Source organism: Lepisma saccharinum, chromosome 27, assembly GCF_977018435.1.
Source record: "Lepisma saccharinum chromosome 27, izLepSacc3.1, whole genome shotgun sequence".
Taxonomy (NCBI): Eukaryota; Metazoa; Arthropoda; class Insecta; order Zygentoma; family Lepismatidae; genus Lepisma; species Lepisma saccharinum.
The window spans coordinates 57,628,326-57,652,642 of NC_139255.1; the positions used below are offsets into that span (position 1 = coordinate 57,628,326).

General features: G+C 36.8%; 2 protein-coding genes across 10 annotated transcripts in view; both read left to right on the forward strand.

Moving 5' to 3' along the window:
• Fak (protein tyrosine kinase 2 Fak) overlaps positions 1–18,293 on the forward strand; it is a 211,903-nt gene extending 193,610 nt beyond the window's left edge. For all 9 annotated transcript variants that reach the window (XM_083113124.1, XM_083113121.1, XM_083113122.1 and 6 more), the window contains 4 exons: positions 3,208–3,307; positions 6,298–6,422; positions 11,651–11,757; positions 13,890–18,293. In XM_083113124.1, the coding sequence (XP_082969250.1) occupies positions 3,208–3,307; positions 6,298–6,422; positions 11,651–11,757; positions 13,890–14,157 (600 nt within the window). In that variant the 3' untranslated portion in view covers positions 14,158–18,293. The remainder of the gene's footprint in view (positions 1–3,207; positions 3,308–6,297; positions 6,423–11,650; positions 11,758–13,889) is intronic.
• A 2,278-nt stretch (positions 18,294–20,571) lies between these two features.
• Positions 20,572–24,317, forward strand: part of LOC145980270 (DNA repair-scaffolding protein-like) — a 61,074-nt gene continuing 57,328 nt past the window's right edge. The window contains exon 1 of the mRNA XM_083113278.1: positions 20,572–20,648. The gene's annotated coding sequence lies outside the window, so the exon portion shown is untranslated. The remainder of the gene's footprint in view (positions 20,649–24,317) is intronic.

Genomic DNA, 24,317 nt, shown 5'->3' on the forward strand with positions numbered 1-24,317 from the left:
ATGGTACAGAGTAGCACCTTGTTGTGCTACTAGCTGATTTGTATGTGTGTTGCTATACTTTTTAGTGTTTCCAACAATGGCTTCGAATATATATGTATGGTAGCTGGTGTGTGTTCGTGTCCTATGTCAAATGTATCCCAAAAGTGGATACTGTTGAGATCTTCCTATGCAAATTTTCATGTCTTGCCTTACCCTGTGAAAACAATATAAAGACAGCACAAATAGCAAAATATAGGGCTGAGTCAGTGCCGTGCTGGTGTCAGCATCAGCATGAATTTATTAGTAACCGAAGTCTAGATACCTCACAGGATCCACAAAAATGTCATACCATATTTTTGTAGCCTAATTGTCCCGAGAATTGTGCAATGTTTGAAATTTTCATGTATTTTGCACAAGTATTGTCTAAAAAAATGGCTTTAGTAATTAAATGACAGTTGGAGTATTCAGATGTAATTCTTTGGGTATTGTAAGTCAAAATTCTAGTAAATTGACAAGGTATAATTGAAATGGAGTGCTTACAATAATTGATATCCTACAGAACTTGTAAGTGTTAACAATGTTCAAGAGAATCCTGGCATGGACATGGGTATTCTTTGCGAGTGTCTCTTCATCAATTTCATCATCGTCATTCATCCTCATCTTCACAATTAGCCAAAAGTGGCAGAAAGGAAACCAAATCAGCTGTGGCCCCTGTGGTGGTGTGGTTAGCACATCACGCAACGATGTCAGGGGTCCCGGGTTCGAATCCTGGCCTGGGCATGGATATTTGTGAGTGTCCATTCATCAATTTCATCATATCATCACTCATCCCCATCTTCGCAAATTAGTAACAGAAATAAAGTTCAGTTAGTATGCAAACAGAGTAACCACCAACATGAAAACTGCATTAGATCAAAAAAAAATTAAGTGTAAAATGCAGGAACCAGAGCAAAACCTTATACTTTCATATTCTACCATTCAATCCAAGGAAGAAGTGATTCCACAGTTTTCAAACCCCCCTTACTTTCAAAGCTTTTTCTTGAAAAAGATGTGCAAAAATTAATAAAGTATAATACCTACTAACTGTGCAAAAAAGGACATGCGGAATATTCACTCATCTCGTGGATTGAGTAGAACAACCTTTCGAAGTATATAAGAAGAAGATGAAACTTGCTTTTATTAGTTTATTGTAGATATTATTGTATACTAACAATTATAACCATTATTATTTCTATCAATCAAGTTTTATCCATGGCCTAACTCGCATGTAAAAATTTCTGGCGACACCCATGTATTTGTTCCATCGTCCAGTTCAGCATTTTTTTCATCATGAGCAGGGCCGAATTTTTATGATGTCATCTTTTTTTTTCATTATGTAGTATGCATTGCTCTCAAGTATTAAAATCCAAAATACGAACTTCTGATTATAAAAATATTAGGGATGGGACAGATTAATCGGTACTCTATCGGTATCAGTCAATATAGGCATATCGGTTTATCGGTAAAATTACCGCTTATTTTACCGATCCGATATATCAATAAATATCTGATAATTTAGTGCAAAATTCTGCCATTTTGTTGGAATTTTTATGGATAATCTCCATGCCCTAATTTCTAAAAAAGTAAATGTCTAAATATGCAATTTATTTTGCACTGCAGTCACCTTGAAACACACATTTATTAAGGACATCAGTGAACCTTTCAGGTTCTTCAAGGACCATTTCTAATTTTATATTGGTACTTTATCGTTATCTGCAAAAATTTCATATCGGCCCATCCCTAAAAAATATTAATTTTATTGTGCGTTTTTAGTCATACTTTCTATTTTTTAAGTTTTAGGTCATCTTTTCAAGTTTTATGGCATTTTTTGGTCAATTCTAACATTGTATGTCTTTTGTTTTTGCATAATTGAAAAAAAACACAAAAGACGTAGTGTCATTGCATTACATTTTACTCACTCATTTTTGGTCAGGAACAGACATTTGTGGCTTTGATGTCTGTAACAATAAAAACAATAATTTTGTGTCACACAATTGTAGGAACAAAGCAACACACCACTCAACAATGCACATGTTGAAAGTCTGTGTCTGGGTTAGTTATTGTAATGGTACAAAAGCATTTAATACTGGTGGGGGAAGAAAAATCTTAATCTACAAACCCCCCTTCCCACAAACATACATATAAATTATATTATTTACATATTTATAATGTTCTTAATAGTACAAATAAATTACTAAATTAAAAATACATAATTATTATTAATTACCCAAAAATAAATAGATTTGTCACTTTTAAATATATCAGATATTATAAAGTAGCAAACTACGTCCTTTACTAACTGGTTAAAGATGTTAATAATGTTAATAAATTATGAAATAGTTGAATGTTTTATTGTGTGTAAGTTTTTATTAAGTTTTTGCTTTATGTTAATATAGGTAAATCAATTAGATTTCATAGTTATTATTGTTTTGTATTCTTGTTTTACTTTTATTGTGCGTATTGGTGTAGGTTTGTTATTGATCTCTTGAGAGAGGAAAAGCATTGAACACTCATAACTACACTAACTTGTGTATGTATTCGATATTATTCTTAGTACAGTATATTTGAAATGAAAAGTAATTGTTTATCTTTTGTTTGTTGTAACAAAACTCTCTCCCCCCCAAAATGTTTGGTGGGGGGAATCCCCCTGTCCCTCCTAGGATTTCGCACCCAGTAACAGCACACTTTTGATTCGTTATTTTCACTGCCATAGTTTTAATTAGTAAAACATCTTCAAGTAAAGCCATCTTTATAGTGTTAAGACAGATTGTATCTGAATTCGGAGATGATGTTTTTTCTACGTATGGTAAAGTTTTATTTTGTAAGATGTGTATCGGTCAAAAGAAATTAAAGAGAAAATTTTCGGTCATTTTATTGAAATTTTTAGGTCATCAAAATCCAGGCCCTGATAAGTAACTCAAGGGATAGAAAAGTAACATAAAAAGGTTGCAGTGGAAACAGATGCACCAGAACAACATACAAAAATCTATGATATTTTACTGTGTGTAATTGTGCTGTACTTAACAGAGTAAGCCAGCACAGAATGTTGCTTTTATATATATATATCATTACTATTGCCCTGCATGATGAAAACTTTGAAATTGTAACTTAATATATTTTCTAGTAAAGACAGGAAAGGAGTTATCCCTTAAACTTGCATTGACTTGTATTTTCCTGCTTTTCCATCAGAAAATGGAGCCAACACCAACAGCTGACCTGGACAGAAGCAAGGACAAAGTGTACGACTGCACCACATCCGTTGTTAAAGCTGTAATGACCCTCTCACAAGGTTTGTCTGGGTGTTCCTTTTATGTGGAAATATTTGTCTTTGGTGTTAAATGCAGAAGAGACAGTGATCTTAAAGCCCTGTCCCATTATTACAGGACTCGGACCTGGGCAATTGCCCTATTTTTCCACCTACTGATCTACCAAGCCAGTCCTGGTTCTGCCTGATTTTTTCCAACTTGCAGCAAAAACCCGGATTCAAGTCCTGGTTGAGATGACTTTTTTCGTTGAAATTTATACATAGCACATCTCTTGTGTGTGGCAGATAATAAGGTAATGCAATGTTTACGCCTCAATCTAGGACATTTTGATCTGACAATAACAAATTCCGATAAAGTTCTAGCAACCTCCCAAGCTTTTAACGTCTTCTTACTTGCTTTGTTTAATAGGTTGAAACATTTATCTACATATTAATCATTTCAGGTATATTATTTTGTATCAAGGCGCACACATTCACATTACTAGTTACACAATTTGCTAATACAACTTATACCTTGATATTTTGAGGTAGCTAGGATGAAACAGTGGCCACGGTGGCTCAGTCATTAACTCGTCTGACTACCATGTTAAAGGTCCCGGGTTCGATCCCCGGCCGGTTCAAATCCGGGAACTTCTCTAACGATGGAAGCGGCCCCGGCGCCCACCCAACGTCAAATAACATGGGTACCTGGGGGAAACCCTGGGGGGTAAAGGTGGTCAGGGGCATGATGCTGATCACACAGATACACATCACCCCCACTCATGACTGGATCAAGAAAGTGTGGGGCGTTACCCCCACACCCCCTGTATGCCTTCATGCTATGCACAGGGGAGCACTTTACCTTTACTTTTTTTTTAGGATGAAACATCATTAACCACTTGCCTTACGACTTTTTTTCCAAATTGATGTCAAAATTTTACACTTTTTTAAATTTTATATTTTACTACTACTTTACATGCAAAATTACATTAACAATGATTTTTGGTACAACAATCAAAAATAATCAAAATATTCTACTCCAAATAGGCATCCCTTTATTAACCCGAGTATACTCGGAGCTGTTAAATGTGATATAAATTGTGATATTTACTAACAATAATGCAACGAACAAACTGGTATGTTGTTTATGTTATAAATGATATAATATTGATTTCAAGGACAAAAGAAGTAATTATTCAGGATCAAGTTCTTGTCACACTCGTACAGACGTCAAACTAACATCAGAATGCGAACTTTTGACTGAAATATCATCACAGTCAGTTAGCGTTGTTTCACTGCCACTAGCACTTACACTACACTCTGATGCACTTATGTCTGTGCTTATATCACTCATTTTGCTGCCAAAAGGACGAGAAAGTTCCAACCGAATCAACGCTTCCGAACAATGCATTCTTGCAAGCAACCGAATGTCACGCAATGCAGAAAAGCTGTTGTCTTTCTTCACTTCTTGGTGCCTCAAGGCAGGCACAAAAATTAGTGCACGCTCGAGACATCTGTTGGCAGGACTTGCAACTAACTCCACCTACCCAATTCATCATGAAAGTTCCGCCCGACTTAGTACGGGCCGGTAAAAAAATTACATTCAAACTCCTCAGGTTTCCGAGATAACTCGGGATAATATTTTGCCGGAAGAGTACCACATCCGAGATAATTCGGGTTAGTAAGGCAAGTGGTTAACCCCTTCCCTGTGTTCGGCGTAATATTACGCCCTTGGCCACTATAGCTTATTCTGTGTTGGGCGTAATATTATACCCGCGAACATCTCTGACTGAAGTAACTTGTGTAATGGAATAATACGTTTGTTGTTGGTGAAACACATGTTTTGCTATTGAAGAAACAACGACCTTTTATTTAGTCACGATTTTCAGTGCCTACGAAGAAGTAGTAGTAGTTCAGAGGAAAGTAAACAAATTTTGTGTTTTGCTGACAAAGTGCAAACGTGGGTTCATTTGTGTGCCACGTTTAGTCAGTTGCTTTATGTAAATTTTTTTTGGTGTTGTGTTATTTGAACTGTTGGTGATTTATGTTTGGTTTTTGACTGAGAGTTTCTAATAGTATCTTATAGTATTGTCAAACTTGCGAAATATTTTTTCCCTCATACCTATATTGCAACAAAACTTTGCAGATGCATTATGTATAGACCATAGTATTTTTTAAAGTAGATTATAATCGGGTACCTATATCCAGGGCCGGTTCAGAGGGCCCCAAATTTACCAAAAGGGATTTTTTGGAGGGAAATTTCTCGATTTCCCTTTCCTCATACATGATGTACACATGTGCGTGATACCATTTGAAAGCCTGTTCTATTCTGAAGAGAAAGACGTATGAACCATGATACTCGGATGGATTGTGCTGAAGCAGTATCTACTTAAAAATATTACTACGTAAACTCAGAAAAAAAAAATACACAGAACGGGAAACCATTTTGTCAGAAAATTTCACAGGGATCAGGTTAAAGAATAAAAAACAATTTTACTGTGTATTGTTGCACTATACAGGGTGAGTCAAAAGTCAGGAACCATAGGACTAATGTGTTTTTCAAGTGCTGACTCAAGATGAGCATGTTGATGTGGTACTGCTGGCTGGCAGTCGCAGTGCAAGAGATGTTGCTACAGAATTCAACCGTCTACACCCTGATAGATTTCACTACTACGTGATTGGGTGTTTATCAGGGTGTAGACGGTTGAATTCTGTAGCAACATCTCTTGCACTGCGACTGCCAGCCAGCAGTACCACATCAACATGCTAAGAGTACAGTACACAGGTTATATGTGTATTACGTGAAATCACTGTGTTTTTTTCATTTTGGAAATTCAATTAAAATTATAACTAAAAGTGTGTAATGTTAGAATATGTGAGAGTAATACCTCTTAGGTAAATTTGACATTTTGTGAATGTGTAGGAAAAGAATTCATAGTAAGTTAAAAAAATGTCTTCTTACATGTTTTCGAGGTCATATAAAAATTCCACAGTGCATGGATTACTGTTCTGAAACACATTTTTTTTCTTTTAAGGTGTTCAACAAAGCAGAGCTGATCAGTATTTAGAGCTGGTGAAAAAAGTTGGCGTGGAGTTGCGGACATTGTTGTCGGGTGTGGATGACCTGGTGCCTATCTTCCCCACTGCTGCACACAGAGAGGTTAGTTTGCCAGCAGAGACAAACTCAAGACAACTTCTTTGATAGTTCCTTGCAGATTAATGTCATGGGCTGGCCTACATGGTGAAGTGGTTAGCATACCGTGTAACGATGTCAGAGATCCCAGCTTGGGTATTCCTTGTATGTCCCTTCATCATATCATCACTCATTTTCATGTTCGTGATTAGTAGATCTCAGATTTTTAGGTTCTAAAAAATGTACTTTTACGTTCCTAAAATAGGTTCTAAAAATATTATACAGGGAGTCCATGAAGTCCTGCAAAAAACTAAAACTCTATAACTTGAAAACTATTAAGTTTAATAACAAAATATTTTGTGTGTACTTACAGCAAGGTTCAAAGTTTATTTCCTGCTTGTTAGGTTCATCGCCAAACCTCCAATTGTGCACCATTCATGTCCAAACACTGTTGCAGTCTTTTTGTGAAACCGAGAATTGCATGATGATGGTGCTCTCCTGGGATATTCAGAATCACATCTCTTATTTTTTTTTGTTAGGTCATCCAGATTAACTGGTTTCTGTGAATACACCTTGGTCTTTACATGTTCCCACAACCAATAATCGCAAGGTGTCAAGTCTGGTGATCTTGCAGGCCAAGGTGTGGGCCCTCTTCAGCCAATCCATCTACCTTGAAATTGTTCGTTAAGAAACTGCCGAACTTCAAGGGCAAAATGCAGCAGCACCCCATCTTGTTGCATGTGGACGTCATTGATGATGCCTAATCTATTAAGTTCTGGCACATGTTCTGTAGCATGTTCAGATAGTTGTTGCCATTTACCGTGTCTATCTCGAAGAAAAATGGACCAATGATGTGGTCCATTGAAATCGCACACCACACATTCACTTTGGGACTACCCCAAGTTTGCACTTCAAACTTGTGTGGATTTTCAACCCCCCAAATTCGGCAATTGTGCCTGTTCACTTTTCCCGACACATGAAATGTGGCCTCATCTGAGAACAGAATCCGAGACAGAAGTTCACCATCACCTTGTAAATATGTAAGCATTAACCCACAAAACAACATTCTCATGTCACAATCTTCGTCTATCAGATCGTGTACAAATTTTAATTTGTAGGGCCAGGCCTTCACCTTCTTGCGTACGATCTTGTGTAATGTTGACTTCGGTATTCCCAGTTCCAGTGATCTTCGTTTCAGCAATTTCATTGGACTCCGATGCACGCTGTCCTGCACTGACTGAATCACATCGTCACTCGATCCTGGCCTTCCACTGCGTGGCAAATCTGACACACTTCCCGTTGCCTTGAACTTTTCATACCATCTCTTGATACTTGAATTTGCTCGGGGGTGGTTTCCCATATGTTGTCTGGAACTTTCTCTGCACTGAAACACAAGATTTTAACTCTGCAAACCACAGAACACACTGTGCCTTTTCCTGGATGGACGCCATCAAGTCAAATGATCACGTGATTACCAGTGCAAGCGTCACTGAGCAGTGTGGCCAGAACAAAACTTTAAACTTCCACCCTTCTCACCCAAAAAATGTGTATTGTTAAACGCAACAGCTAAAAAGTTATAGAGTTTTAGTTTTTTGCAGGACTTTATGGACTCCCTGTATTAGACTAAAAGAATCCTGAAGTAGGTTCCAAAAAACTTAAAATTGTTCAAAGATCCAAAAAAATACTAATTAGATACAATTGTTGAAAACAAAATTTTAAAGGAACTTTGAGAAATTTTAATAGATATATAACCATCAAAAATGTTAATTTTCTAACGAAATTTTCATTTCTAAGCATCATTTTTAAAATCGTCCACTAATTATTGCAATACTAATACTTGTACTGTTAGCAAAATTTACTTATCTATATGAAAAATTAAATTATGCATAATTTCCTGAACAATATACATAACGATATTTTTTACATTATTCTCAGACAAAACCCCGCCTTTTGTCTGAAATTATCTTTAAACAGATGCTTAGTCAATGGTGCAAATTTGAATGCTAGAGAGCACCAAAAGTAAGTGGATCAGAAGTTTGCACTTTGGACTGTGCAGGCAACAGTGGCTGGCGCCAGACATTTTGTTTGGTTTAGAGCTTCAAAGAACATTATGGACTTAGAGGGAAGGAAATCGGCAGAGAGTATGATTCAAACAAGTTAGTCATTGAATTTCTTCATTATCAAACAGAACAAATACCTCTGTGTGATGTAAAAAAATATATATAAAAACCTGAAAAAAAGGTTTGATTTAGGCACATAGACCTAAAATAGGTTCTAACAAGCAAAATAGGTTATTTTAGGCACTATAAAACTGCACCAGTTGTTGCATTTTTAAATGAAACGCTGAGGTAACTTTTTTATTTCTCTTTTACCTGTAAAGGAAAAAATAGGATAAAAACCTAAAATCTGAGGTGTGATTAGCCAAAAGTGGCTGAAAAGCTAAGTAAAATAAACCAAATCAACCAATAAAAAAACAATACCCACTGGTCTGATGTCTCAGCTAATTTGCACTTCACAGGCAACTTCTTCATTCCATGGTCATCTACCATGACCACATTTTTTTTGGAAATTAAAATGTTCATAAAGGATACTGCAGGCAAAATCATGAGAATCCCTAATTCAGTTACTGCACTGTGTATTGTTAGCTGTGCGTCAGCTCGAATCATGTCCTCCACTGGCTACCAATTTGTTCTTATTGTAAACATAACAGTACAACCAGGCAAATGTTTGTCATGTTTTGAGTACCCTTGGGAGAATTATGACCCAGCTGCATACATGTTCTCTTCTACCTGATGATGTTTGGTTCATAAATTCGCAACTGTTGCTGGCAAGTAGAAGGGAACAAAAAAGTGAGCAAGCAATTGGGTAGTCATGGGTGCAATGAGATAAAATATTAATTAGATTTTCAAATTATGCCAAATCAACAAAACTGACTGGAGAATATATGAAGGGCTCTGGTGTAAAACATGGTAAGTGACATTTTGGTCATTTCAGAGTTCATTAAAAAAAAAAAGTTATGGGAAGTTATACTCTAGATAAATTGTTTTCGTATTGTGTTTACCAATTTCACAAGGCTTGACTTGAGTCCAATGTAAACTATGGATGGGACCGATTAATCGTAATCGTATAGGCCGATATAGGCATATCGGTTTATCGGTAAAATTACCGATTATTTTACTGATCCGATATATTGATAAATATCTGATAATGTAGTGGAAAATTCTGCCATTTTATTGTAATTTTTATGGATAATCTCCATGCCCTAATTTCTAAAAAAAGTAAATGTCTAAATATGCAATTTCTATTTCACTGCATTCACCTTAAAACACACATTTATTATTTTCAGGTTCTTCAAGGACCATGTAATTTTATATCGGATCGGTAGAATATCGGTTATCGGAATCGGTAAATTTTATATCGTTACTTTATCAGTATCGACCAAAATTTCATATCGGCCCATCCCTAATGTAAACTGTATGACATGGCAATTTCACTCGAAAATTGAAGGATGACACATTTTACTTTGTAACTGAAAAATAACCAAAATGTCACTTAGCATGTTTACAACCAAGTCCTTCATATAATTCATGGCTTTGTGGTCTAAGGCATCAAGCTTTGAGCCTGGGCTATAGGATGCATGCCGATCGAGCCTCCTGGGCAAAAGAAAGAGTAACAATTTTTCTAATGAAATTTCGGCCAGTGTATGAGACCGGTGGCAACCCACCATGGTGAGGAAATTGGGGAGCTACAAATGAGTAGCGTAACCCTGTCATGGAAAATCTACGATGACTGGGGGTTCTTTGTGGTGACCACACATCACCCTGTAACTGGTCGAATGATCTCCCATTGTGGCAGGTGGGAGTGAGGCCGGCAGTCGATAGGTGTTCTGTCATGGGTTTTGTATAACTTATGCTAAATGTTCAAAGTTTGGAGCAGTAAATTTGCTAGCAGTACTTCATTGATGTACTAGTACAATATTACAAATGAATGGCTTATTGCAGAAAGGGACCCGAGTCACTTTTGCAAAATTCTGAGAAAAACATGAAAAATCGTATAATATTGATAGTGTAAGAAAGAAATGTGCCGTTCTTGGATCAAATATTCAGCATAATGAATAGTGAATTTTGCAACCCTCAATGCATCCCCCTGCAGTATTCTGCTAGAGACAGTGGAGATGAAAAAGTTGTGACTCCGGTACCTTTCTGCAATAAAAGTGGAAACTGTGAGAAATAAGACTAGAAATATCCTACAAATGCCCATTTGTCGTTACGACATAAGCTAGGTTAGGTTATGTTATATAAGCCACAGAAAATTATAGATTCATCAATAAATGACAGTGTACCTCACTTTCTGGACTTTATTGTCAGTATTTGAAGTACAATAATGTATGAGCTCATACATGCATGTGTTATCTACATCTGAGTCTGTTTCATTGTCGGGTAGTGGGCCACTGAAGAATATCTTCATAAAATCCTTTGATGTCGTCTGGTACATACGACAAGGCAGTTCGTATGTCCTTCAATTTAGTAAGCTTGATCGGCATACGTGCAACTGGGAACGTACGTGGCGTAGGAATTACAATTCTTGCACCTTTGGACAGATAGAAGGTGTGAGACGTCAAACCTTTGATGAATTCGGAAACCTTGACAGTACCCTTATGTTCAACACAGTATTCAAAGTAATTATACTTGGAAATCTGAAAATACTGCCTATTCTTGTAGGAACACATGGTAGTTTCCGGCACAGATGACACATTTTTTTTTGTAGACATGAGGCCACCACGTTGCGAAATCAATAATGTTACTGGTGTCAATAAGTTTGACAGTATTTTTACCGCCCCGAGCTGCATTACAGATCAGCGAACACAGTTCGTACAACGTATAAATACTGCTAAGTTTATTGCAGAAAAGGACCCGAGTCACTGACTCTGGCACCTTTCTGCATAAAAGTACAGTTTCACTGTGCATTTTCTTGGCTATAGCCTCGTGTGACTGACGTCCTTTCTGCACTAAAAGATGTGTCTGTAACTAGGAAAATAAAAAATACCATTAACTCTGATACCTCAAAAATGTGACTCAGGTCATTTTCTGCAACAAGCCATTCAAATATGTTATAGTAATATTACTAACATCTCTGAACATTTGAACTTGTTATTTTGTATAAATGTAGTCAATTTATAAAATATTTGCAAGTTAATACCAAATATGTTATGTGTGTGCTATTTTAAATTGAAATTATTAATTACTTTCATATAGGTTGAAATGGCACATAAAGTCTTGAGCAAAGACATGGGAGAACTAGTCAATTCAATGAGGCTTGCACAGAACTATAGCACAACAACATTGGATGCAGAGTACAGAAAGTAAGTACATGTAATAAGACACATCTAAAAACATGAACAAGTAAATTTCATCTGTGCAATTGATGACTAATACTTTCTTAATGCTTTTTTTAGATGTCAAAATAGTAACGTTGTTGCTTTGTTAGCAAGGAGTCGCATGTTTGAACCTTTTGTAGGCACATTGCAAAGTGGTTTATATCCTACTTTAAACCATAGATCCAGTCCCATTGAATACATGCAAGTGTCAAGTGGTCTTTAACAAACTTTTTCTTATTTTCTTTTTTCCCCTTCCTTCCTTCGTACTATGCAAAGAATAGAGCATAACCCCTACCACATATCAACATGTTCACACAAGTCATGTTCACTTTTGCACGAATCTCTATTTCTCTCTAGCTGTCACATCATGTGGCTTCATCAGCAGCCTGGGCAAGAGTTAGGCTTTAAATGTGTAAAAAGGTAAAGTCAGATAAAGACAGGGCAACTATTTTCTTGTTTTTAACTGTTGTTTGGTATTCTATCAATTCTGTGATATATAAAATACAACTTCGTTTGTTCATCTTGTCGGGGAGCAGAAACCCAAGAGGAAACACAACTCAACATAAAAATAAACTAAAAGTTCCAACCTTTTGCAAGTTTATTGTGATAAAATTAGAACCAGGTGGTGGTGGGAGGAGAAACAGAAGTATATGGCTTCCCACACCTAACCTCCTGCTCCCTAACAAATAAAAACAAACTTGTACTGTTTAGCCCATGCCATTCAAGCTATTTGTATCAATACAACAATGTGTATAACCCAACTCATCAAGGCATCAGGACTAATGAACTAAATCGAGATTTTACACAAGTGTGACAAACAAATCCAATGTGTGACAAAAGAAATGAAGGATGGGACAGATTAATCGGTACTCTGTCGATATAGGCATATCGATTTATCAGTAAAATTGCCAGTAATTTTACGAATCTGATATATCTATAAATATGTTATAATTTAGGGCAATATTCTGCCATTTTGTTATACCGGGTGTCCCAGAAGTCTTTCCCTGATTACAAACTTTATTCATATCTGCTATATGCAAGGTAGAGATGTGAAAGTGGTGCCAAAATGTTAGAAAACTAACCAAGTTTTTTTGATGCAGGTTTGAGTAACGTGGCTGTAGTGTAGCAGTGTCAGTGCCCAGAAAACCGGAAATGTTCATAAATCAGGAAAAAGCTCAGCATGTCCTCTGGTATTAAGAGACCCAGTCACCAATAACAGTGCAGAGGAACTTTCAAATGTACAGAATTCTTTCGTCTAGAATATCTGCCATCAATAAGTTGGTATTTAAAAAATGGAATTTATCTTCATTCCCAAATCCTGTCAAGTCCAAGAAACATTGTATGGAAAGATGCCACCCGATGTCAAGAGCATTAATTCCGGATTCCTTGGCACTGACTGCTACACTACAGCCACATTACTGAAACCTGCAACAAATAAACTTGGTTAGTTTTCCAACATTTTGGCACCACTTTCACATCTCTACATTGCATATAGTGGATATGAATAAAGTTTGTAATCAGGGAAAGACTTCTGGGACACCCGGTATTTTGTATGAACCTTTATGAACTTTTCAAAAAAGAAAATATCTAAATATGTGTCATCACAGTCACCTTATAATAATTTTTTAAGGAGATCAGTGAATCATTGAGGTTCCTTAAGGGCCATTTGAAATTTTATATCAGATCGATAGAATATCGGTTATCGGTATTGGTAAATTTTACATTGGTACTTTATCGGTATTGGCTAAAGTTTCATATTGGCCCATCCCCCCCCCCCAAAAAAAAATAATTATGAAATTCTTCACAATGGTCCAACTCTAAACTCAGACCAAGGATGAGTCAACCAACTTCAGCAACAAATTTGAAACACAATTAGAAACACAAGAAGAGAAAAGTAAATAGGTCATACATATACTGTTGTACTTAATCTATTATAGACTGTCCATCAGCAGCCTTCTATGGATGAAGATAGTGAAGTCACAAAGATCAATGACAAATAAATTGTTTTTTGGAAGTTACGTGAAATTATTATGTATTTGTTTAAGAAGTAAATGCCTTTTTTCTTTGACATATGATAATGTGTCTTACATGCAAGGAAAAATATTTTCTCTTTCTAGGGGTATGTTGTCTGCAGCACACGTTCTGGCTATGGATGCGAAGAATCTGTTAGATGTGGTGGACTCAATTCGAATAAAATATCCGCATGTAAATAAATATATTTGTAGTCAAGGTGCTGTGAGTGAATCAGAAACTGCGGCTGACGGACCAGACCCTGAAGAAAGCAAAACTGCCAGTTTATCTCCGAAGCATGGGTCACCAAACCATGCCTCTCCAAGCCATAAAGGTTCGCTCGGAAGCCTTGGCTCCGGAACATCAGACAGCTAACGATTTCTGTATGCACGGGAATTGCTGATTTAGAGTTAAGATGAGACAGCATGATTTGTGTACGTTGCTTCCTATGTTACTTGGCCAAGCAAATGAAACAAAGGTTTCGGCTGTGCAGTATGTATGTGGACTTTCAAAAAAGTGGTGGTTGTTTGTGTTTTTGCGGCCAACATAGGTGATCTCAATATTGATGCAGTGCGGGGCATTTTGAGGGGGAGAAAAGAGAATGCAGTGTGTTTTCTTACCTAGTGATATTGTCTACATTATCAGATTGCAAACTTTGATGCCGTTTGGTAATTGTTGCAAGTAGAAGTGACCACAAAATAGATCGCAAGTGCTGCACATGTGTAAGCTGCCAAGGGAATATTCACACAATATCAAAATTATTCTCCCACAGCAATAGAAGTGTTCACACACATTAAGTGAGAAAGCTTATTTAAATTTGAAAATCATGTGTTGAATATAAAATGTGGATTATGTTCCTGTTGAAATTGTAGGTTCATAATTACTAGATGTAATTGTTTTTATGTATTAGATCTTAATATTTTTCTATAGTTTTGGTGTGTGTAACACGAATAGTTGTCTTTTTAAAAGAATTGGTTCTATATATGTTTTTGATCTCCACCCTACCACTCAAGATGTTGAGGTACCAAGCAAAGAAATGAAGCATTCGTAGTATCTTCCAGCTTTCTGTTCTTTTCATGCTGCATGTAAGTGTGTGTATGAGAGAGAGGGGGAGAGAGAGAGAGAGAGATATGTGAACATGAAAAATTAGAATGAATAAAAGTAGTTTTTGATGTGGTGTTGCATCATGGCATCATGTTTCAGTTGCCTGTTGACAGTTAAATAACAGCCAAGAAATGATTTGGAGAATTTGCAGAAGAAACTGGGGATAACTTTCAACACAGGACTGGATTACTATACACATGAAAGGTGCTTACGTATCCGTTCACCTGTTTATTTAATTCAATTAATGTCTGTGAACACACTCACCATCCACATTGGAACTTCTAGTTGTCTGCTCAGGCTTACGATCTGCACTGTTACGCTGATGGCCGCTAGGTACTACTACAAGTTCTGGTGTGAATGGTAACTGGTCACCAAAATTAACCGAATTAAGTAAACAGGTACATACGTGAGCATGTTTTGTGTGTATAGTAATATCTTACTGTGTCTAATCTGCCGTAACATGAACAGAACTTTAAAATGTGAAAATATAGAAAAATCCCCAGCCCTTAAAAGTCGAACTCTGCCAGCATTTCTTCCTAATGTTCCTACTGGACAACCATTCCCACTTCTCTCTTGGCAATTTCTTTGCACTTGGCATGAAAGAACTTTATCTATAGTGTGCATTCAGTCCTTCACGTGATGCTACCATTTTTGTCACCCCTTTTTTCTGTGTTCCTGTAAAGTGTATTGCCTTTCCGCTAAATGGACTGTATAGACTTGTAGGACAGATGTGAATTTTCTCCTTGCTAATTAGATGAGACGTTCTTTCATTAGTAGATGGGTAAGTACACAGTTTATGATACTTTATGTGTACACCTGTGATCACACTGATTACATAGGTTGAAAACTTCAATCTTTGCAAATTATCCGTGTAATCATATTCGTAGAAGAAACTGTGCTGTAGCAAACTTTTAATTCACAAAAATGTTTTGATGTAATTCTCATAGTGTATTCCTTTCTAAGATTTGTAAACAAAAATTAGAAAGGAATTTGATTTGTGTTGAGACATTGGGTGAATTTAAAGTTTGCGCACTGTGGGTACTTCCTTTAATTAACATTATTACCTCTGCCTTATATGTTATTCGAAATAAAAAAAAATCAAGTCAGTGATTCTCAACTGGTGATATGCCAGGGGTGTCAAAAATCAAGTGGTATTCATTTATTCATTGTTCTATTCCAAGTGGGCAAGTTGCACTGCAAACTCCAGCCTTCCTCAAGCACCGAGTCACAGCCCAGTCAGTCCAGGCCACAAAAGGTTCTGAAATTTGTCATTCTAGTTTGCACAAGAATTTTCATTAACAAATATTTTGTTGTTGAAAGTTTCCGAGAATGGAATTTTTCATGTTGAAAATGCAACATGCCAATGTAAATCAGGACTTACCAAATTAATTGAAAGATGGTGGCCTGAGGAAACTACAAGATTTTATTAGTTCCAATTTATATTTGATTTCAAGGATACATATTAATTAATGTATAACATGAAAAGAAAATTAAAGGTGTTCACAAGTAAATTTTTTTGGATTAGGGCATCGACTTTTAGAAAAGAATATACCAGGCTGCAGTCCCACAAAGTTTAAGAATCATGTCTTTCTTTACCAGCCAATTTTATTACTCCAATATTTTCCATAACCACTTTTTTAAAGCTTCTATTATTTTTTTCACACCACTTCGTACCATGCAGGTTTCGGTATTAAAATCATCTTCGATCATTGCTATCCTTACTTTGACTTTCTGACTGGATAATAAAAGTTTCTATTATTGTAGTAAAAATACAGTATTACAAAATAATGGAAACTAAATGTGTGTTGTCTCTTACATTGGCAACAATTTTTATTTTTTCAGTTTGTTTTTTTCCTCAGTTTCAGGAAAAGGCTATTAAAGTTGTGCACAGATTTAAATGTAAGTTTATGGATGCAATTTTTAAAAAATAAATGTCACAATAGGGTATGAAAAGCTAATTACAAGTACTGCAGTAATGTTAACAGAACAGTTGAGAATCACTGCCGTAAATTAATGCACAAAAGTTTACAACATAAGGTATGAATACAAATATAATGATTTTTTAAATCAGATTCTCATACTTGGTCATAATGATATTTTCCCCTTGGCAGCAAAATCCAGCGTACAGCATTTGTGTATCTGATGATTGCTACGAGTTCTGATACAAAAGACAATATGTGATGTGTAAGACTTTTTCCACTTAGGTTAAGAAAACTATTCCTGAATCGAGAGATCTGTATGATACACTTTAAAAAAAAAATCATCTTCACCCAACTGTGAGAGGTGTGAAGTTTTTAGATACAAGATGGTTGTGTTAAGGTATTTTTGTAGGCAAAAAACGAGAAAAAAATTACAAGCTGAAGCCTTTGATAAGATTTGGATGTGCAAAGAGCGTCAAAAGCTTTAGCTTTTCCTGTTGCGTACTTGCAAAGTCTAAAAGAAAAATTAAGACTTATTTTTAGTTTGGTATGCGCAGTGAAACTGATTTAAAAGCACTCAAAAGTTTACTTATAACAAATACATCTGACTTGAAATTGCTAGTTAATTCAGATGTAATTTTCTCTGATGTCCAGCATTCTTTCTCGCCAACCAGGAACAACAATAGGGCTGAACCAATAGCGATTCTTGAAAATTATAATTTGTTCAAAATATTGATTAATATTTGTGCATAAGTATTCCAATCTAATTATATGCTTTAATTTACCATATTTTTTTACTTTAAAGTATTCAAGAATTATATCACAATATTAAATTACATGTCATATAATCACAAAAATGATGTGAAAAGAAACTTTAAATTTTGCATAATTTCCAGGATAATTAAGACTCCTCGAAAGTGTTGCACGTTATTTTCGCGGACCCCGTGAAAGACCAAAATTCCGGAAAAGTATCGGCTCAACCCTAAACAGCAATATAGATGAAATTGGCAGCGAGTAATCTATGATCCTTCATTTTCCTGTAGTGTACTTTTCTCTTATGCAGAAACAAGTAGTACAGCGCAAGTAACTGTTGCCCGTACTTTCCCTGCCACCGAAGTAGCAAATGCCATCATGCATGTGTCGCACTTACAGAGCTGCAACTTTACATTTTCTAGTCAACTATTACTGAAACTGCCGCTACGATGCAGTTAGTGCTAAAAAATATTGTAGCTAGTGAGCACAAGGAAACAAGACCCACGGTCAACAGAAATTACAAAAAAAGTATAATAACCTTATTTTAGCTAATACATTTTCCAAACATGCCAGTGATGTAATATATATCTTGCCCTGGTTTCCATATTCTGACTTCTTTCTGCACATGTTTTCCTGAGCAGTATTTCTAGCATGCCATTCAGCAGTTGGGTTTATACCAGAAAAAATACATGTATATTGTGTACACTGAATTAAGGTGAATAAATATTGTTGTCATCCTTTATAGTAATTCCTTATTTTATTCATAAGATTAAATAAAGTTTGTGGTATGTGAATAGACAGGATACTGCAATTCTAGTCTGTAACCCTTGGTTTATTTTAAATTAGAATTGTATATGAAAAGGAATTTTATATTTTTTGGTTATATATTTTAGTAGATATAAAATATGGATGTTGATAATTACACTACTACTATGGAGGGGTCTGTCAGACCACTCTTTGGATTTTCAACTGTGAACTAGCTGTTTTAGTATTTTTAATTTCTGGCATGTCTCACGTGACTGGACATGGTTATAGAAGACTGCTGTGAAGCAGTTTTCAATTATTACTATTTAAAGAAATGCAATGTAATTTATGCAACAAAGAAGAAAATTGGTCAATTGCAAAAATGGCTTTTTCATTTTTAAGAAATTCCAAATTCTTAAAATTTCTACATTTTTATGTTGCCAGAAGAGCAATGTGTAGCCATTTCTGAATTCATTTTTTTGGTTCCGTGCGACTTACTCACTTATCATATATAAGCATAAATTCAAAATTAGTTAATTTACTTATGTGAAGTGTGTATATAGTTGTCGTAGACGACGTGGCAACTGCCCCCTTCTTCAGGTCATGAAGTCTGCTATCACATGCATACGTAAAGCTAAATCATTTAGAAGGATCAAGGTATATGTATGGACAGGTTGAATGTTAGGATAACTAATGACTAAAACATGATAAAACTGTTAAAACTGCTATAAAAATTGTTAAAACCCATAATGTTACTCTATCACTGTATCAGTGTTAGGGTAACCTCACCGGTTTTAACAATTTTTAATAGTAATTGAACATACTTGTTCCTGCCAACATGGAGCTGTGATAGAGTAACATTATGGGTTTTAACCATTTTTATAGCAGTTTTAACAGTTTTATCATGTTTTAGTCATTAGTTATCCTAACATTCAACCTGCCCATACATATACCTTGATCCTTTCTAAATGACGAAGCTTTACGTAGGTATGTAATAGCATAGTTCATGACCTGAAGAAGGGGGCAGTTGCCACGTCATCTACCTTTTAAATAAATTGACACAAAATGCTGAGAGATATTTTAATATCCTAATAACATTACTGAAATGGATGCATGACAAATCAAAATCACAAATCAATATTCATAATGGCCACCCTTAGCATGCACACATTCCGTAAGTCTTTGTGGCCACGCATCAATTGAATTATGCAACACATCGACTGGAAAATTAGAACTGCCTTCAGAAGAGACCGACCGCTTTAAACTTTCAATATTGGGATGTCTCCTCTTACAAGCCATCTCCTGAAGCTTGAACCATAATTTGTAGTCCAAAGGGTATAGGTCCGGACTTGCAGAAGGCCTATCTGAAGTGAAATGAAGTCTGGAAAATTTGCTATGAGGGCACGCTCCATTTCTGTGAAAAAAGGGGTCAAAACATCAGCCAAAGTGTACCAGACAGTGCTTGAGAGACTAGTCAAGAATGTCAACAACACTCTCTTCCATGGTCAGAACTGGAGCTTCTAGCAGGATTCAGCCCCAACATATGGGGCCCGAACAACACAGCAGTGCCCTCATAGCAAATGTACCAGACTTAATTTCCACTTCGGATTGGCCTTGTGCAAGTCCGGACCTATACCCTTTGGACTACAAATTGTGGTCCAAGCTTCAGGAGATGGCTTGCAAGAAGACATATCCCAATATTGAAAGTTTAAAGCGGTCTCTTCTGAAAGCAGTTGCTCATTTTCCAGTCGATGTGTTGCGTAATTCAATTGATGCGTGGCCACAAAGACTTACGGAATGTGTGCGTTTTAAGCGTGGCCATTTTGAATAATGATTTGTGATTTTGATTTGTCATGCATCCATTTCAGTAATGTTATTAGGATATTAAAATATCTCAGCATTTTGTGTCAATTTACTTATAACTTTGTAACAGTATTTATGGTAAGACTAGGTACAACTACATACTCACTTTACGTAAGTAAATTAACTAATTTTGAATTTATGCTTACTTTAATGTGTAGCCAGCACCCTGACTGAAAGGCATGGAGAAGGGCTCTATTGTAGTTGGAGGGGTGCAAGAAATAAAAGTGATGTTCCATAGTAGTAGTTAAGGGTTAAGATTTTTGCCCTTTTTTCTCAATCTTTACTTTATCCCAGATCCCAACACCCTCTAATCCATCCCATATACATTTGCCCACCATGACAAATCTGGCTAAATGACCATGTCATTCTGTGCCAACTTTCACCTCTGACCTGGCAACCCTGCAGATCTAATACTGACATCTGTGCTCACTTGTAGAGAATGTGGATCACTGAAGTGAAAGTTTCATGTATTTCCAGAATCTGGTGAGTAGTGCTTTCAATATCAATTCATTATTAAACATTACAATAATTGCCTGTGGGTAAGCACATTAATCAACATTTTGTATGGAAAATGATATATAAAACACACTACAGGATTAACCCGTAACTACCGCTATGTAAATTTTACGTACATGAAGGAATCTATTTTTAAAGCAACCTCTACATCATGAAAACAAATTTCTATTCATTGTGAACATTATTTTGTTTATTTTTCCTTATATTGGAATTTTATTCTTCATTTTAAAATGTATAAACATGGTTTTATTAAACATAGAATATTTTAAGAGAAGGTCTTGCTTGACAAGCCCGTTCGTACATTAAGAATGAAGGCGAAAAGTTCGAACAATGAAAAGCAAACAATAAAAATATTCATAACGCTGTAAATAAGGAACAAATGTAATTTTAAAGTCTTACAAGAAAATAGTGTATGCTTCTAAACTTTCGTTTTCAAAATCTAAGTATCCAAATCGAATTTGCAAATGTCAAAATTACGTGAAATATATTTCTAGTTTTACACAACTACGTAAAATTGACGTACAGTCAGAGGCCTGCACAAGACCTGGAGCAGACCCGTTCGCGAGACATCGCTCCTGAAATGCCATGCAACCTGCGCAACATCCTCGCTTGAGCAGCTTGTCTGACCACCTACCTAGTAGGTCTCAGTTCGTTCTTTCCATCAACTGCAGACCCCTCCCTCTGCATGACGTAGTTGCTTCGAGTAGAAACTGCACCGGGCCCACACCGTTCTGCAGTGTTGCCAACTGCAATAGATTTTCACCACTTAAAAAAGGGAACTCAAAGCTTCGTAAGCCACATCACCAATGAAATGAGATTTATGAATGTTGCTACCCCCCCCCCACACACACACATTGAAATAGGTTTTCCGTGGCACAGGATCCATAAGTATATGTCGTAAATAACCAATATACGTATATATAGTGATATAGGGCAGGACTGAAACATGTCACGTTCGACGCTGAGGTCGCGAGTCAAACAACACACTGTTCTACTGCGAACACCAGGGCCGTAGCCAGCCAGGGGCATTGCCGTTACCCTCTTTTGGGGGGGGGGGGGGGCAAGTACTTGGATAAACGTAACAACAATCACAATAATAGTAATAAAGTAGCATGAAAGGCATTATTATCCTCATAAATCACGCAAAAAGGGGGTAGAAGTCGGTTCTCACGCATTTGTGTTGAAACAGAGGATTAGAAATATTTTTTTTTTCAACACGTCAATTTCACATTAGCTAATAATGGAAAACAAGCACACAAACTATTTTTGAAAGAAAGAAAGTGCATGATAAATGCATTCCGAATATACATACATATGGCATGTAAAATTTCCATCTACAATATTTTCTTTTCACATGGAGCGACGTATTATATAATCAATTCATCCAACTCGTAACAAACCAACATTAATAGCAAATAATATCACGGGCCGCCATAGCATTCTCTGTTTTAAAACTTTTCTCACTTAGATCGTTCGGCGCTCAGGGCTGACTCCCGCTACCCCTTTGCTACGGCATTGAACTTGATGAGACTTGTACTTTAATGTTTGACCCCCACCCTGACCCCTCCGCTAGACAATTTCCGTCCAAGGTTGTGAGCAATGCATCCTGCCCCCTCTGGTTGCGCCACTGCGTGCCTGGTTAAGGCACCATGCAATGAAAAACAATTAGTTTTCAGTGAGGAGATTTTTGTTTGCTCGATCATTCATTTAGATAAATGAAACTGTAATATTGCGTGCATTTCCTGGCAATAAGATAAAAACTGCTTACGCTGAACTGAAATCGCTAAGTATATAAATTCTCCTTGGAGAAGAAGCTCCTCCTAGGACTTCGTAGGATTTAGTAGCTACGTAAGTAGGCAACACTGGCTGCAGCCGTCCACGTGGTGACGAAACACCTGGAGCGACACGCTGCCGGAGGGCTGTTTCCTTCCAGCAGGTTTTGCAGGCACCCGGGTCTTGTTGAATGTCCAGGTACCTTGTAAGCGCAGAGTGCCTTGAAGAGCAAGAACCCGGGTAAAGACGCAAGTCGACTCGTTGCCGTGGGCAGGCGAGCAGGTAAACCTGTTATCGCGTGCAAGCGGGCAGTGGGTAGGTAAAAGGCAGACTATGCTGGCCTCTACGTACAGTGCACAACATAACAAATCAAATCAAGACGTTCAGCGCTTGCACCCTCCTTACCACAGTGCTGCCTTATGTCCGACAGACAACTTGAGGCACTGCTAGGCAGAGGGATGAGTGTGCGCGAGGTGAGAGGTAGGGGAGGGATTTGAGCTCAAAGCGTATATAAATTTTATGTACGGTAGTGTTCCACAAATTGGTTTCCCACAGGAGCAGTACGTAGTTGTCATCCTCCTTTTCTTGTAGTTGCAGGAACTGCAATACTTTCTGTTCCCTTGTGACGTGGCTGCTACTGTACTTGTCTCTTCCTTCCCCAATACCTTCAAAATTGACTTTCTTAACTCCTGTGACAGTCCGGCATTTATTAGCCTTTGCTTCTGCCAGATCTTGATGAAGATTTCGTGGAGGTGAAGCATGAACTGAATTCGTGAGATTGGTCTCTTTCCCGAGTTGCCCTGATTGTTGTAGAAGTTGTGAGTGTGAATAATGTATCCACTGATTGCTGCGATGTTGATCATATTATACAAAAATTCACGCAAATCTTACGTGAATACAAATGGCGTTATTACTACATGCACGTCAAAATTACGTGCAAGATTTTTCTTGTTACTATCGCTACGTATTATTGACATACAGAGTCCCACATAACGCACAAACTAAAGACGTTCACTGCTTCCACCCTCCTTACCACAGTACTGCCACGTGCCTGACAGAATGCCCGAGGAATACCATAGGCGGAGGGGTAGGTGGGTGCGATGAGGGAGGTAGGGGAGAGAATTGAGCGCGAAGCAGACGTAAATTTTACGTACGGTAGTGTTCTAGGGTTAATAGTCGGTGTAGAAAAAAACAGTGGATTAGGAAGCTAATAATATAAAACATATTACAGGTATTATGATGAACGTGAAAAATAACAAAAATTAAAAAATAGTATAGTTACTGCAGTTATGGACACTTTTGGGTGGTAAGAATCGTGTTTACTTTGAGTGGAATTCTTACAACCCAGAAATGCAATAAAATATAGCACACATGGCTAGGAGTGTGAAAATTATGAATAAAACATAATACAAATAATATATCGGGAGCAATTCAAGTGTTTATATCTCTGTGATAATTAAAATGAATTAATAATAGTATAAAACATGTTACAGGTATGAAAAGGAAGGTGAAAATGAATATACTGGGTGTCCCACTTAAAAGTGGTACGCCTAACATTCATTCTGGCGTTCACAAATAAATGGGTGGAATCAGATTAATGTAGTTGCCTCCACTGAAATATCGCATTACTTGAAGTCACACGTAATTGTTGAGTTGCGTTCGACAGTTTTAAAGTGATTGTTTGCGGAGATTGTTGTCCAAAATTTTGCGGAGAAATGGTGCAGTTTGCAATTGAACACCGGATAGATATTGTTGAATTTTACATAAAGACAGGGTCCATTAAAGAGACTAAAGAAATGTTTGTGGCGAAATACGTCGGTATGAAGCCTCCCACAACCAATGCAATTCAAAAGATGTATAACA